This window comes from Nannobrachium achirus (assembly GCF_963921795.1).
Source record: "Nannobrachium achirus genome assembly, chromosome: 2".
Classification (NCBI taxonomy): domain Eukaryota; kingdom Metazoa; phylum Chordata; class Actinopteri; order Myctophiformes; family Myctophidae; genus Nannobrachium; species Nannobrachium achirus.
This window is the reverse complement of record NC_137811.1, coordinates 29962418-29977771: the sequence shown is the minus strand read 5'-3', so window position 1 is coordinate 29977771 and position 15354 is coordinate 29962418. Positions and strand designations below refer to the sequence as shown.

Below are 15354 nucleotides of genomic sequence, written 5' to 3'. Positions count from 1 at the left end.
CTTTAACACGAAATTCTTTAACACGAATAGTAATAGATGCACAAACTTGGGAAATGCAACAATGAGTGTTTCAGGTTACATATCACGGATACAGGAAGCATCGTCTCTTCTAGCTCTGGTCCATCGCGTCACCTCCCGGTGACGCTCTGACAGACCCGTCGGGAAATGGCTAGACCTCAGTATCTGAGCCCCTCCGAGCGCTCAACATCAGTCAAAATAAACAAAACTATTTCACTACTCACCAAACCAAAGGTAGTTTTGCGTTGTTGAAACTCTATTCTCCGCGGTGGTGAACCCCTCAGCACCCCACCTACTCTGTAAAATACATTATTTTTGTCATGAAATAAAACGCACCCACCTCGAGCCACCTAGCGGCCACCGCAGATACAATGGTTCACAACCCGGAAATAAGCGGCGGTCGAGTTGGATGCACTTTATTTCATGCCAAATTGCAGAGTAGGTGGGGTGCTGAGGGGTTCACCACCGCGGAGAATAGAGTTTCAACAACGCAAAACTACCTTTGGTTTGGTGAGTAGTGAAATAGTTTTGTTTATTTTGACTGATGTTGAGCGCTCGGAGGGGCTCAGATACTGGGGTCTAGCCATTTCCCGACGGGTCTGTCAGAGCGTCACCGGGAGGTGACGCGATGGACCAGAGCTACGTCTCTTCCATAATATGTCGACTGCCAATTATCACAGACACTGAACACAATTTAGCCAATGCCTTAGCTCTTGGCTTCCTGCAATCTGCAGGCCTCTCACAACAGAGTTATGGACATTACAAAGGCACAAGTATGAACACAAGTAGTTTACATTTGTAAAAAATCTGTATAATTAGCATCCTTAAGACGTTGGTAGCCTACTTTAGCACGTTGGTAAGTAAAGCATCTTCCAGACTGTGGTCGAACGTACAACCAAATGGTCACGTATCTACTGTCCTCATCAACAACAACATTGGTGTATTTGCTATAACATCCGAAAAGGGATCATTTTCTTTATTGCACAGCTTGAACATGGCACTTGAAACACACACACACACACACACACACACACACACACACACACACACACACACACAAACAGTGTAAAGCGACAGTTTTTCATTTGTACTTCCCTAACCTTAAGTTGAGGGTAGGGAAGTACACCTACTTACATCTACTTCCAGCTCAGTGGCCTTGAGGTTAGGAGTGTCCGCCCTGAGACTGGGAGGTCAGGGTTCGATCCCCGGCCAGGTCATACCAAAGACTCAAGGCTTACTTACCCTTAAGTTGTCATCATGTCATAATAACCATCAAGTGCCAACAAACACATACATGTTTTAAAGTGACAGTATTAAATGTTGCCCTTTTCTCCCTGTCCTAGGATCCCCGTCTCCCAACCACAGTCTTGGACGCTCTCCGTCATCCACCCCACACAGTGCCTCCCTGTCTCCAAGCAGGCTCCACCTACATTCGCAATGACATTTTTGCCTCTTTAACAACTACTTTTCAAGAGCAATGTACATCCTCCTCATCCCACTGAGAGCCAGGACCCCGTGGACATCCTCCTGGCTCCTGGACTGGCTGAGCCAATGAGAAGGGATACTGCATCATGAAAAAGGAAATTACAAAGGCCCCATTACCATGGCCTCTCTCTGCCTGCCACTATATTGCCTTATTGTAGCTCTGCTATTTTCGATTTGCAACACTGGCACGTGGCACAACCAAGTATAAATCAGGTTTATGCTGAATGCTGTGATGCCTGGTATTCGATTCTCCTATTTCACAGAGGATCCACTTCCCTGGCAAACTCCACATGTGCTGTGCATTTAACCAGCTGCTACCCTGCCCACTGCCCAAGTGACAGATGGCAACTCATGGCCAAGGGCAGGTTTGGAACTGACTAGACAGGCACAGCACGCTGAAAGATCCAGATGGATCCATGAGTGATCTGTACTGTAAACTGGAACTGTTGCAGATGGATTGAAAATAACTCATGGGCAATCTGGACCACTGTCCAGTCCAGTTGAAATGATGGTGAAAAAAAAATACAAACATCAGCTATTTGCACAGTTGAATTTCTTCTGCGTCAACTCAAGCTGTATGAAGAGGTGTTTGTGTATGAGCGAGATTCCCACTGTTTTCTTGTCTTGTATGAAAAATGTAGGCCTATACTCCTATTATTTTCATAAAATAAAATAAAATAATATTTTTTATACAAAAGTACACACTTGTAGTTGCAGTAGTTTTTGGGGGGCGGGTGCCATTTGAAAGCGTGGCAACGATTGGACAGACGGCGGCGTTCATGCAAAAGCGTGACTGCGATTGGACAGGCGGCGGCGTGCACAGCAGCCCAGCCAGCCCAAAAAGGAGCGCGCGGCCATGTTGAATCGTCAATTTTCTGAAAAGAGACAAAAGACGAGAAGAGTGAACAACAGTGAACGACTCGCTGGGATTTCGACAAACCCGAGTGTTTGGATAATAAATAAATAAAGAATCGACCCGAACGACTTCGACAACATAGTAAACTAACGTCCAACGCGACGAAGAACACCGTGTGAACGCAATTAATAAGGTAACCGCTCATCTCCCGTGTGAACACCTAGAAGTCCATCAGTTCTTTATAATGCCCAAGTTACGCTCCGCCGTACGGCGGCGTCGCGCGCCGTAAGCCGCCGATCTACAAGCACACGGAGCGCCGCGTCCGCTGCGCTCCGTGAGCTTGTGAATCTGCGATTCTTCTGTGCGCGATGCCTTCGCGGGGGCGAAGTATAAACCAACCAGGCTAAAGGGCTATTATTTCATACTTCGTCGCTCGGTCGTTTTTCTTTCGACATAAAAAACACGTTTTCGGTCGTTTCGGTTGAAAACGTGTTGTTTGTGTCGAGTGAGAGGCTCATGAAGTGTAAAATAAAGCTCATATTGTCGGCTAACGTTAGCCACCGATAGCCACGTTTCTATGCTAGAAGTTGTTCAACTATTAGCCTGCCTGCTAGCACTTCTGGGCTAGTTGAGCTAAAGCTAGCTGACGCTAAAGAGGACAGCAGACTGACTTGTCTCAGATTAAAACACCTCTGCGTTTGTTCTTTTATTTGACTAGTGCCCATTTAAAACTGAGGCAAATGTCTAAAATCCTAAGTTATTTATTAATTTTAAAACCTGTGTTTCTACGATCAGTGGTTCTCTAACCTTTTATTGTCAAAATTATGTGTTTATTTTGGCCACAGACCTCGAACTAAAATGTTGTTCCAGGGGCCCCCAGAAGCAAACGCTTTAAAAATGTACATATTTAAAGATTTGCTCAAATGTTCACGATTTTCATAGCGAGTGCCACGCTATGAGCTTTGAGTTGAATATCTGCTATTTTTGAATAGTCAAAACTAAAGTATAAAATAATGGCTAAAGTGGTTAAAATCTAAAGTGACACATGCTTTCCATCTCTAAATGTTTTTTAAGACATTAATTAATACAGGCGGTCGGTCCTCGTATAAGAGACGGCGTGCGGTCTGTTTTTAGCTTTGCCAGATAAACTTTTTACTTTTGCTATTGCTAGCCAGCGGGCCACCATCACAAGGCGGCGTGTTTCACAACAAAGAGCGAAAACTATCCAAAGTTTGAAACAGGTGGTGGTTGGTTTGAGCTGGCCATCCATCTGCCCCGGGCTGTCTGGTAAAACAGTAGATCAGTTGTTTTCAACCAGTGGTCCTTGAGGGGGTTCCAGGTGGTCCCCAGCTATTTGATGGAGAGTGGTAACCAAATGGACCCTTATAGATTAACTCTTGAGAGTGTAACATGAAACCACATATTATTAAACATCTGTATTACTCAATTTACAAGATTTCTACACAATTTGAAAATTGTTTAATCGATGTTCTGCCTGTTAATCTCTCCAATGGTACCACATCAATACAGCAAGTAATGGTGGACGCAATCTTTTATCCAATGAAAACAAAATATTGTACGTTTTGGTTTTAATCTCATCAAATGGTGGTCCGTGGCTCAAATGCCTAATGATGGACCCTTAGACATGAAAAGGGTTAAACCACTACAGTAGATGTGTCTGAACGTGATGGCATTTTAATGGCAGTTTAACAAAGACACCATGACTGTTCATTGTAATGTATGTATGTACACATCCATATGGAAAACAACGCAGCTCCGCTCTGATGTTTCCTTTTTAATTGTCATAATAAAATAATGGAAACAATTTATGTAGTGCTTTTCGGAGTACTCCGTCTCTTTACAAAACTTTAACAAAATAAAAACTACTTAAACCATTTAGAAGGTTGAAAGCAGTAAAAGGTTGAAAGCGGGTAAAACAAGGACCCCTTGGGGTCCCAGACCACGTGTTGAGAGCCAATGGCATATAAACGCTTAATAGTGGTTGCCTCTGTGGGTCTTGTCTTTGTTTAACTCCTACATAAACTGAAACAAGTTAAACATGATTTAATGAATACAAAAACAGTCGCCCCGGGGCAAACCTCGTAACGGTCGCCTCCTGGTATTCTGAAATGTAACTTCAGCAAACTTTGCCGAAACGTAACCTTATTCCTAAACGTATGGTAACCTCAGTAAATGTGCCAAAACCTAACACTTAACCTCAGTAAGACTCTGCCTAACCCCAAAAACATCAGGGTTTCCTGCAGGAAAAAGGCTCGGCCAGATGGTCGCGACCGCCGACAATTCTTTATTTAATTCACTCGATTAGCTTAATTCCCTTAATTTTGATTCATTCTTATTTTTGCCCTCAACATAGGAGAAGTTGCTTAAACAAACACAAAAGTATAGTTTATTTTGCACGTTTAGGAGGAATTTAGAAAATTATCACCAGACTCTTGGCCCGGGTGCTAAAGATTTTAGGCCGGGTGGCCCGCCTGGCCAATAAAGCGCTGCAGGAAACCCTGCTTATTTCTAACCTTATCCCCAGTAAAGCGAATACAAGAACTGCTGAGGAAGAGCGGTCTGTGAAAAAAAAAAGGCAAGCAAGCGGGTTTGGGGGCGGATTTAATATCTCTCGTTTTTGCCTGGCAGGTAATCTGGATTTGAGAGCAGCTTGGGACTGCCATCTGTAACGTTACGTCTACCACAGAAGACGGGGACTGAGACAAGAAGACTATAGAACTGAGATTAAAAGTGGACCATCTATATAACACTGTCGGAAGTGATTTTTGCTTTGAGCTATTACTGAGCATCAGCACACACGTTGAAAGACTCTTGAAGTGATCAAGGAAAAGTCCATGTGATTTGGCTTAGAGGACCATAATATCACTACTTGCCGATCTGAATGAAAAAGTCAAAACAGCACTTGGAATGCCAAGATACACATCGTAGCAAAGAAGTCCAGTACAGTTTAAGTCTATTCAGACTGAACAAAATTCAAAGAAGATAGTTTGTTTTGGACATAAACAGTATATGATCTATTTATTCATATGAATGCTTATTTCTCCCTTTTTTGGAGAGTTGTCTTGTAAATAGATGGTATTAAGTACGTCAGACTCTTCTTTTCAAGTGGTCTGAACGTAGACTTGTGTACGCAAATACGTTCTTTGAATCAGAAGAAACTGGAAACGTTTTTTTCTTTTTTTTTTTTTTAGGTTTTCAGATTTTAGAAATATTTTTACATAGGAGGGAATAAGGAACCAATAAAAAAAAGATTCAAAAGAAAAAAAGCTTGACACTGTGAGGCGGTTTAAAAAAAAAAGAAGAAAAAAAAGATAAATACGTTTTGGAAACTGTGAAATAAGTTCTTGAAGAAGAAATGGCTACAGCAAGAACAGCAAACCGCGCACCCATGATGCAACTGAACAAGCCAGCAAACGGGCAACTCAAAGGACAGCCCAAGCCTTCTGGACCACAGTCGGCACTCCAGCCATCTAGCCAGCAACCTGGTACACCCCAGAAAGGAAGCAGCATTCCCCAGACCAGTGGGGGTATCAAGTAAAATACTAATCTTCCTCTTAACCCATAACTGCATTTTTTTTTTCTCATTTCAAGCATTGGTTACGTATTGTTTTTTTATTGCCACTTTTCCTTACACTGCAATGCCCATAACTCTTACAGGTTTGGTGATGACTGGAAGAAGTGCCTGCAGTTACCTCCAAAAGACACTAGAATGAGAACCTCGGTAAACTCAATAATGCATTTTTATTTATTTTATTTACACTCCGTTGTGTGATTGTTTTATTTACACTCCGTTGTGTGATGAAGTACATCAGGGCTTAATGTGTGTTTATCTTCTGCATCTCCAAGGATGTGACGTCAACCAAAGGGAACGAGTTTGAGGACTACTGTCTGAAGCGGGAATTGCTCATGGGGATCTTTGAAATGGGATGGGAAAAGCCCTCGCCTATCCAGGTAAATTGCAAATGGAGTTCAAGAATTGCAAAACATCAAATGTATAGAGGGTATGTGTGACATCATCATCATACTGTACCTGGGAAAGTTATGTGGGAACGCCTACTGAGTGGCAATCATACTTTCAGAAAAGTCTTATCTGATTGCATTAAACAATGTTTAAAACAATGGATTATGCTGTGGTCAAACGGTAGGATAAAATAAATATGTTTTTTTTTTCTTCAAGTCAACTCTTACTGTTCTGCTCTTCTAGGAAGAGAGCATCCCCATTGCCCTGTCAGGCAGAGACATTCTGGCCAGAGCCAAGAACGGCACAGGGAAAAGTGGAGCCTACCTCATCCCTCTCCTGGAGAGGATAGACCTGAAGAAGGACCATATCCAAGGTGAGCACAAAGCCAGCTGACTTCCTAGTGATCAGTTAGTTTGGGGCAAGTACATGGAACAAAAAGTCCTGCACATTGTTGTAGCGTGTGAATTTCCAGTTCTTGCAACATAGACTTTGTGTTTTGGCACAAATGCAACTGAGTCATTGTAGTTGCTCATATTCCTCCTGACTATCATAAGTGGATGGTGATTTACAATCCATGTGCACCAGGGCTGTTTAATTGGTCCAGATTTTAAAACCAAGAAATGTTGTTGGGTCATGTTTTCAGCAGCCCATGTAAAGCGTTAGGAAGGAGACTTTCGTTTCCCTATCATTAACACACCTGTGAATACAATGATAGTTTTTGGTATGGTGAATGAAGAATCAAAAAATCACACCCAGAGTTAATGTAATAATAAATGTCCTGTGAAGCTTGGCCAATGTGACCCTGGGCGACCCACAAGACAAACAGACAATGCTAGATGGAAAAAATCAAAGTAATGGAAAAAAAGACGATTAGGTGAGGGGGAAATGAGATCCTGGATTTGACAAAACGTTGTCAACCTTGACTCCCAGTGTAATCCTATGTGTCTAGTTTCCAGTCCATGTCCTCAGTATTTACCAAACATCGCCTTTTCCCTGAAACCCTGTTAAAATACTTCCGGGCTAAGTCATCTCATCAATGCACGCCTGGGCGTGTGTGATTGGGACCTGAGCTCTTGAACCCCACATACATGCCCAGGCACATTCCTCACTCATGCGTGAGATGGTTTACAGTACACCGGAAGTAGTTTACAAAGGGGGGGGGGGGGGGGGGGGAGAGATTCTCATACCATCCCTTATGAAGTTTGTTGTTTTTACATTGCTTCTGCATTGAAGCCAAATGGTTTCCATTAACTTCTACCCCCCCTACGTTGAATTTGGATGACACCAGATGTCACATTATGTCACTCACACATGTAATGTCTGTGATGTCTTCAGTAATATATAACTAAGTAATAAATAACTTCAAGCAACTTGGCCTTGCTATGCATTTAGGGTTTTCATACAAGTGCACAAAACCTCAAATACCCTATTGTAGTCTATAGCCATTGTTAACCAGGTCATTTGTATCTGACAAATTACCGGGTTAACATTATCTTTACAATTACATAATTGATTTGTGCAGCCTTAGGGCCGCTGCATACAAATTTATGTCGGTTCTAAAACTACAATATGACGTAATTCAGAGGTTTGTGGGGCGAGTAATGTCATTAATTCGGCTGTTCGGTGCCGCAAGATTTTGACTCCCTGAACCGAAATAAATTTGTCTCTAAAAGTGGAGTAAGCATCGGCCCTTAAACCCGTCCCAGTCCCTGAAAGTTGGCATCTTTGCGTTGGTATTGCTATGACTTGTTACGGGGTTGGTCTGGACATGTATTAATCGCTTTTTATAATGTAAAATAAAATTTCAAGTGTTATTGTAATATTTTAACAACGCCCCAACAATTGGTACGATTACTATTTTAAATGGTCGTGTCCAGAAGAAGGAACCTTTAGGTAAGGTTGTGGATATATTTCTATGCCCATGCTGCCCATGCTTTCCCTGTCCTCCTACATTATATTCATTAGTTGTGTTCTCTCTGTGCCTCCCTCCAGCCATTGTGATGGTGCCTACCAGAGAGCTGGCTCTCCAGGTGAGCCAGATTAGCATCCAGGTCAGTAAGCACCTGGGAGGAGTCAAGGTCATGGCCACCACCGGAGGTACCAACCTGAGGGACGACATCATGCGTCTTGATGAGACGGGTATGTACTATGAACCCCCACGTATCACATCGAGTATTACACCAGTGGTTCTCAACCTTTCCAGGCCACGACCCCCAAAATAATCATATTTTAACTGGAGGACCCCACCACCCTGACGAGCACTAAGAGTTGAGGCATTACATTTTGTATAACACGATTCTATTGTGAAAATAGCAGATCTACATGCTCACAACGCCTCGCAACGGCATTGTGAGCATGTAGATCGGCTATTTTCACAATTTCTGCCTCTAAAATTTGACCCCCCCCCCAAAAAAAAATGTGGGGTCCCCCCTAGAGGTCCCGACCCACAGGTTGAGAACCACTGTACTAGACCAGTGTAAATAAATAAAAAAATAAAAAAAAATGACTTGTCTTAGTTCTGCACCTTTAATCTGTGATTAAAGGTGTGCAAAGAACGGTAATGATCAGTTGGGTGGTACAACGGCACATCTGCATACATGCACGTGACGTGTATAACATTATGGACGATCAGTTTTGAAACGATATCATCGCTCACATTGGCCGGCCAAAAAGATGCCTTGTGGGAACTCTGGTTCATGCACAAGATGTAATACTAAATTGACCTTCTTGTGGCTGAATTAATCAAGCAGTGTTGGCTGATATTGCTGTACTATTCTGCTTTCTCAGTGCATGTGTTCTTGTGGCTGAATTAATCAAGCAGTGTTGGCTGATATTGCTGTACTATTTTGCTTTCTCAGTGCATGTGGTGATTGCCACACCAGGGAGGATCTTGGACCTTATCAAGAAAGGTGTGGCCAAAGTGGATAAAATCCAAATGATGGTGATGGATGAGGTGAGGACTGTCTTTTTTTATTATTGTCAGATTATACTATAAGGACTGCATTTTTTTTTATAACTACAACTATTAAAAGGAAACCTCACAACTTTAAAGCCAAATTAAGTTTTACTGATGCGAAGAGAAAGTTTCCCTTTTACTTTAAGTTCAGTCTCCCCCTCTGTAGTAAACAGAAAATAAATTTGGCAGTTTGGGATACCAATTTTACTCAATCAGGAAAGGACTGATGATGGATAAGCAGTGAAGTGAGCAGACAAAATTGGAACTGGAACACATTAAAATCAAAGCTGAGTGACGTTTGTGGGCTATTTTCTCCTGAAGTTGGCACCCAACCTGAAAAGGTATCTTGGGTTTGCTGTAGGGCTGAAAAGACGGGCAGACCCTTTAGTGAACGAGCACTATCAATGAGCACAGGAATATAAAGCTTTAATGAACAAACATGAATTTTCAAGATGATTTAGAGGAGCAACTCATTACAACAGTTGTTTTTATTCTCTTCCTTTCCCAGGCAGACAAGCTGCTCTCTCAGGACTTTGTTGTCCTAATTGAGGACATTATCAGCTTCTTGCACAGGGACCGTCAGATCTTGCTGTATTCTGCCACCTTCCCCATCAGCGTGCAGAAGTTCATGGTGAGACTCCAGAGAAACTGACCATTTAGACTTTAGAGTGACCATTCTTATCAAAGAAATGTCGTCTGGTGGGGTAATGTCGTCTGGTGGGTTAACTTGAGCAAGCCGGTGCACTAGCTAGTGTTTTCACAATACATTTGTTTTGTGATACATTACGATACTCCATACATAATATCCACATATGGAAAACACTGCCAAATAATTTGCTTTATTTTAAATGTTTGCAGTCAAAACACAAGCTTTTAGAATTTCCAGCTGAGTGGCCTTGTGGTTGGAGTGTCCACCCTGAAACTAGGAGGTTGGGGTTACATCCCTGGCAGTCATACATAAGGTTTAAAACCTAAAAGATTGTCCATGCAGGTTTTGCAGTAATTTATTTCACTGAGCGCCATGCTGTGACATGGCTCCCCCTGTAAAAGGACGAAGGAGGTTTATTTACTCTAAACTAGTCAATACCTGCCATTTCCACCCACGTCCATCTGGGATATTGGACTGCAACCACGACTACAGAGCCCATTGCCTGTAGCAGTTGAAAAAAGCTAAAACTGCTTAAATTTGCAAGTTCAAATCAATTTGGTCAACCAACTGAGAAAATGCAGAATAACAGACAGGACAGGCACAGAATGATGGACAGGGGTTTCTTAAATTTATAGTAGAATAATCTTTTATGAAAACTCCAGAATGGGTTAACTACAACTGCCATGAATAATGATGTGAATATAGAAGTTATTGCCCAAGCCTAATGTTACTGGAGAGACTTTGTATCAATCTATTTATTTCCTGGATATAACTAGGGCTGCAACTATTGATTGTTTTCTTGGCAATTATTCTACTTGCCAAAAAAAGAATCTTTTTATGATTGAAGTACAGCTTTTTGATAATTGCGTCTGTCCCGTTCAGAACAAGCACTTGAAGAAACCCTATGAGATCAACCTGATGGAGGAGCTCACCCTGAAGGGCATCACCCAGTACTATGCCTACGTGACTGAGAGGCAGAAGGTGCACTGCCTCAACACGCTTTTCTCAAGGGTGAGTGTGGTAGAAGCAGGGACGTGCTGGGCCCCTGATTCAGCCTGGGAAAAAGAGTTGGGAGAGGCCCTCATATAGAGAGAAATCTCTCTCTATAGCGCTGCTGCTACTCAAAGATTTGCCATTTCAGATCATGACAAAGTGACAAGCCAGTGGGCCAATTACATGAGTTATATTTCGTTGTTGTCGGGTGAAAACCTTGTATGTCCAAAACCGTTTGTTTTGTATTTATCATTTTAAAAATGATTTAAACTAGTGAAAACAGCCGTTCTACAAGCACACAACGCCTCGCATCGCGAGGCGATCTGCTGTTTTCACTACTTTTGTGCAACAGCCTTGTATGATGAGAAAAAATGTATACATTTGAAACTTGGAGATATGAGGTTTCTGCCCGACGGTGATGATTTACTTTGTTGGCCGCCCAGCCCCCAAAATGGAACGAAGGCCAACATTTTATTGTTAATGGCTGGCTGGCCTGGACTGGCCGGGAATGAACTGGCCGTTCGGGAGTTGTCCTGCTTTTCCCAATGGCCAGCACGTCCCTGGGTAGAAGTACATGAAGGCATTAGGCCTGTTAGTCATTACATAATCAGGCATTAGGCCTGTCATAATTATTACATAATCGCCTAAATTAATCCTTAATGTCTGTGTCCTTACAGTTGGTCTGACACACCTTTTTTTGTTTCCTTGATACGCTTAGCTTCAGATCAACCAGTCGATCATCTTCTGCAACTCTACCCAGAGGGTGGAGCTGTTGGCAAAGAAGATCACCCAGCTGGGTTACTCTTGCTTTTACATCCATGCCAAGATGATGCAGGAGTACAGGAACCGTGTGTTCCATGACTTCAGAAATGGACTGTGCAGAAACCTGGTCTGTACAGGTAGGTCAAGGACATACATGTAGCAGGAGATTGTATGTATGTACCTAAGGTTGTATTAATTACGTCACATGTTTTGTACCTTTTTTGTATTGCTGTTAACAGGCCTTGTAATTTTTCTATATTATTGCATTGGGTGTGTATGGTGTACCCGTAACCTGTCTTTATCCTCGCCATCCATTGTAAATTGAAATGTGCTTGCTTTTTCTAAGATCTCTTTACCAGAGGTATTGACATCCAGGCAGTGAATGTGGTCATCAACTTTGACTTCCCCAAAAGCGCAGAGACCTACCTGCATCGCATTGGCAGATCAGGTAAGATGGGGCCAACCTAGGCTACAGGTTTGTTTTCATTTACAAAAGCCTGGTTTGTGTTGTAGTTGCATAGGTGACGCTCTTTAAACATTTCCTCTCTACTCCAGGGCGGTACGGTCACCTTGGTCTTGCCATCAACCTGATCACCTCCGAGGACCGCTTTAACCTGAAGGGGATCGAGGACCAGCTGGTGACTGACATCAAGCCCATCCCTGGGAGCATCGACAAGAGCCTCTATGTGGCAGAGTTCCACTCTGTGGACCCAGACGATGAAGGCGATGCAGTAAGCAGCAACCACAAGGAACTGGGAGCAGCTTGAATCAATGGTGAGTTCCTAGTCTCAAACAACAAGAATGCTAAGTTGGAGGGAGAAATATTAAAGGTTGTAGATAAATAAAAGCTTACATGAGTAATGGCGTATTTTTGCGTCAAAAGGTTCCACAACCAATAACCAGTACATAGTATGAACACGGGGTCTGATTTTCCGCGCTGGGAAATAAAAACCTGACAATATTGTCTGAATCTGGACAAATTCAGATCCGGTGTGCATAGACACTGTCTTCATTTATTCTTTTCGTGCGGACCCTGTGTGCAAAGGCCCTAGTCAAATGGTGTAAATGCAAAAGGTTTAGAAACATGTGTTACTGATAATTATTCATTATAACTCTTAATCAAGGGGGCTTTTTGACAGTAAACATGGCTTAAGGTAATGGCAAAATTGTGGGTGTTCATTTTACTGTTCTGAAGCTGTTCATGCTTCTGTACAGTAAACTAAATGCTGGCACACAGAAACCCCCAACTAAAACCCCTTGCCATATTGACTTGCACTGTTTCCCTGTCAAAATGGTATCGTAATATCAAAGTTTTAATTATTGTCTTTGTTTTTTCAGAATGGTTGGCGTCTGGCATTCATCGCACCAAATCTCTGCTGCACATTCAGACAAGATTCCAAATGAAGATGTCTTTGTCCTCCATCAAATGGTCTTTTCACTTTTTTTATCTACTTTTAATGTCCAGTTTTAGTTTACACAGTGGATCGGTTGTGTCCCGGCCTAGTTTACAGCCCTTGCTGGTCAACCTGCATGTCTCCCAACGAAACTGCCAACCTTTAATCACGCTGGCCCGCAGCCACATTGCCAGTGTCATCACTGTAACTTGTGACCTGGGCTGAACTTTTGAAGTCTATCCTTAACCCTAAGCCTAAAATGAACCTCACTGTGGTTTGTAAGAAAACGATGTGAAAAATGGAAGGTGGACTTGATTTGGTTTCAGCCAAGGTCGCATAACTGCGGTGTAGATGACACTCTTCCTACTGGTCATGTTTATCTCCATGTACCTTTTTGAGCAGATAGTTGGAAAGAAAACCAAAGTGGAAAGAATAATAAACTGGAGAATTCCAGAAACTATGAGAATTTCAAAAAAAAAGTTGAAAAACCAAAATGGCCACTTCTGCTCTGGAGGCTGCCTGAGGAACTCAACAGTACAGTATAAAGGGGGCCAAAACAGTAACTGACAAAGAGGTTTTTGTGCTACATGAATGTTATTAAAGTGACTGTCACTATAGTTCATTTTGTCAAAACACAGGCCCAGTAATTAGTGCTGGTTTACTTTTTAATATACAGTATACGTTTTAGAACTACTGCCTGGCAGCTTCTTCAGAGGTCTTGAAGTTAACATGAACCTGACATGTCGAGTTGATTTTTTTTTTATGTCAAGATCACAGGATAATGTATTATGCTGAAACCAGTCAAACCAGTTGTTTGATCATTCTGTTTCGTCTTGTTAACATTTTTGACATTCTGAAGTGCCTTAATCCAACCTCGATCCACCTTGCTGTCTTGTGGTGTGTGTTTCTGTCCTGGCCTCAGTCCAGTCTTTATGTTCATGAAGAACTCCTCCAGTTTTGCACTTTGTGGCATTCAGGAGAGGACCTCTTGGTTGTGAACGAGGGTAGTTGCATAGAGTGGACATTACCTCACAAAGTGTAAACGTATTTCTTTTTTTGATTGCAGCACTTTGTAGTCACAATTTGGAGTATGACAGGATTTGCTGTTTTCTTTCTTATCTTTTTATTTCCAATTTCTTGGACAAGACCAGCAGGACTCAAATTGAGGTCATACAGCCTTGGACTCTTTGGTCATAGCACATAAAAAAGTAAGATGTTATACATTGAAAGTATCCCTGTCACAGAGTTTACCTCATGCAACAAATACAGTGGATTACTTGAAACTCAGCCTGACACCTCAACTCTTTAGTTGGTTTCAGCATAATTTGTCCAGCACCAGCAGAAAAGGGACCATTGTATTTTTGCTCTTCATTACTCATGTGGAGTCGTGTGTCATTCTTGTCTGGCGCTCACGTACCCTGGTCAGGTCGATGCTTGGTTCCCTGTGAACTAAAGCCTTGGAAAGGCAACGCTTAATAAAATATCGGAGTAATGAGATGCTTGTTTTAAAGAGACTACCAAGAACTCCCACCAGTGGTATTTCAGAGCAATGGCATGAACACGATTGTATGTCCTTGTTTGTAACCTTGTTGTAGCCTTTTGTAAGATTTGAGATGATTATTGCCCCCAGCTCTGAAAATGTCAATTTAAATTGCCTCAACTTATTTTCTCATGACAGCAGAGATTTTGTTAGGGGGAGATGCCAATTTGTTTTTGTTTTTCTGTGAAGTGTATCAATGCCAGCGCCTCCAAAGATTTGAATTAAAGTCCCAAGAGAATTTCCCTGCTTGTTTTTGTATTTGTAAAATTTTGGCCATAGTGTTGAAAATCAAGGTAGGCTATGTGATGTCTTGATACAAATAAGTGTTTAAAATGTCTCCATATTCTGATCGTACTCATTGCTAGAGTTTGTTCAGTGACGGGAGTCTCCACTCCAGCTCTTAAACGAAATGCATTTTCAGGTCAGGAAACACATTTTATATCCTCACAGGATGCAGATTAAACAACTGAAATTTGAAGTGAAGTCAAATTGAAGCTGATAAATGGGTACTTTCTCTCCTCACATTTTATGAAATGTATTTCTGTAAATGGGGAGATCCCTGTTACTGAACAAATTAATGCTTTAACCTAATGTTTTGTATTATAAACCAAAAATGTCACTTGCCATACAAATTTATCACAACCCTGGGTGATTGGACTGCATGTGATAACCGGTTTTCATCCCCACAAGCACCATAGATGCGAAAGTACCACCATACG

At 42.0% G+C, this 15354-nt stretch overlaps 2 protein-coding genes across 2 annotated transcripts in view; both read left to right on the top strand.

Moving 5' to 3' along the window:
* bcl3 (BCL3 transcription coactivator) overlaps positions 1 to 2203 on the top strand; it is a gene marked incomplete at its 5' end in the record, with an annotated part of 31729 nt that extends 29526 nt beyond the window's left edge. The window contains one exon of the mRNA XM_080741113.1: positions 1362 to 2203. Coding sequence (XP_080597239.1) covers positions 1362 to 1459 — 98 coding nt within the window. The 3' untranslated portion in view covers positions 1460 to 2203. The remainder of the gene's footprint in view (positions 1 to 1361) is intronic.
* Positions 2204 to 2387: 184 nt separating this feature from the next.
* ddx61 (DEAD (Asp-Glu-Ala-Asp) box helicase 61) lies at positions 2388 to 14877 on the top strand. Its single transcript, XM_080737353.1, has 13 exons — positions 2388 to 2552; positions 5009 to 5914; positions 6038 to 6101; positions 6227 to 6331; positions 6585 to 6714; positions 8334 to 8480; positions 9200 to 9294; positions 9806 to 9928; positions 10829 to 10957; positions 11658 to 11838; positions 12048 to 12149; positions 12257 to 12475; positions 13040 to 14877. Exons 2-12 carry the CDS (start codon positions 5736 to 5738, stop codon positions 12466 to 12468), a joined length of 1467 nt encoding a protein of 488 aa, XP_080593479.1. The 5' UTR covers positions 2388 to 2552; positions 5009 to 5735; the 3' UTR covers positions 12469 to 12475; positions 13040 to 14877.
* The last annotated feature ends 477 nt before the right edge of the window (positions 14878 to 15354 follow it).

What these genes read in the sequence shown, in the direction of transcription:
- ddx61 (XM_080737353.1), top strand. Translation starts at nt 5,736, where the DNA reads ATGGCTACAGCAAGAACAGCAAACCGCGCACCCATGATGCAACTGAAC. An exon ending in CATGCGTCTTGATGAGACGG is followed by an intron (nt 8,481 to 9,199) that starts GTATGTACTATG and finishes TTGCTTTCTCAG; the next exon opens with TGCATGTGGTGATTGCCACA. An exon ending in CAGAAACCTGGTCTGTACAG is followed by an intron (nt 11,839 to 12,047) that starts GTAGGTCAAGGA and finishes GCTTTTTCTAAG; the next exon opens with ATCTCTTTACCAGAGGTATT.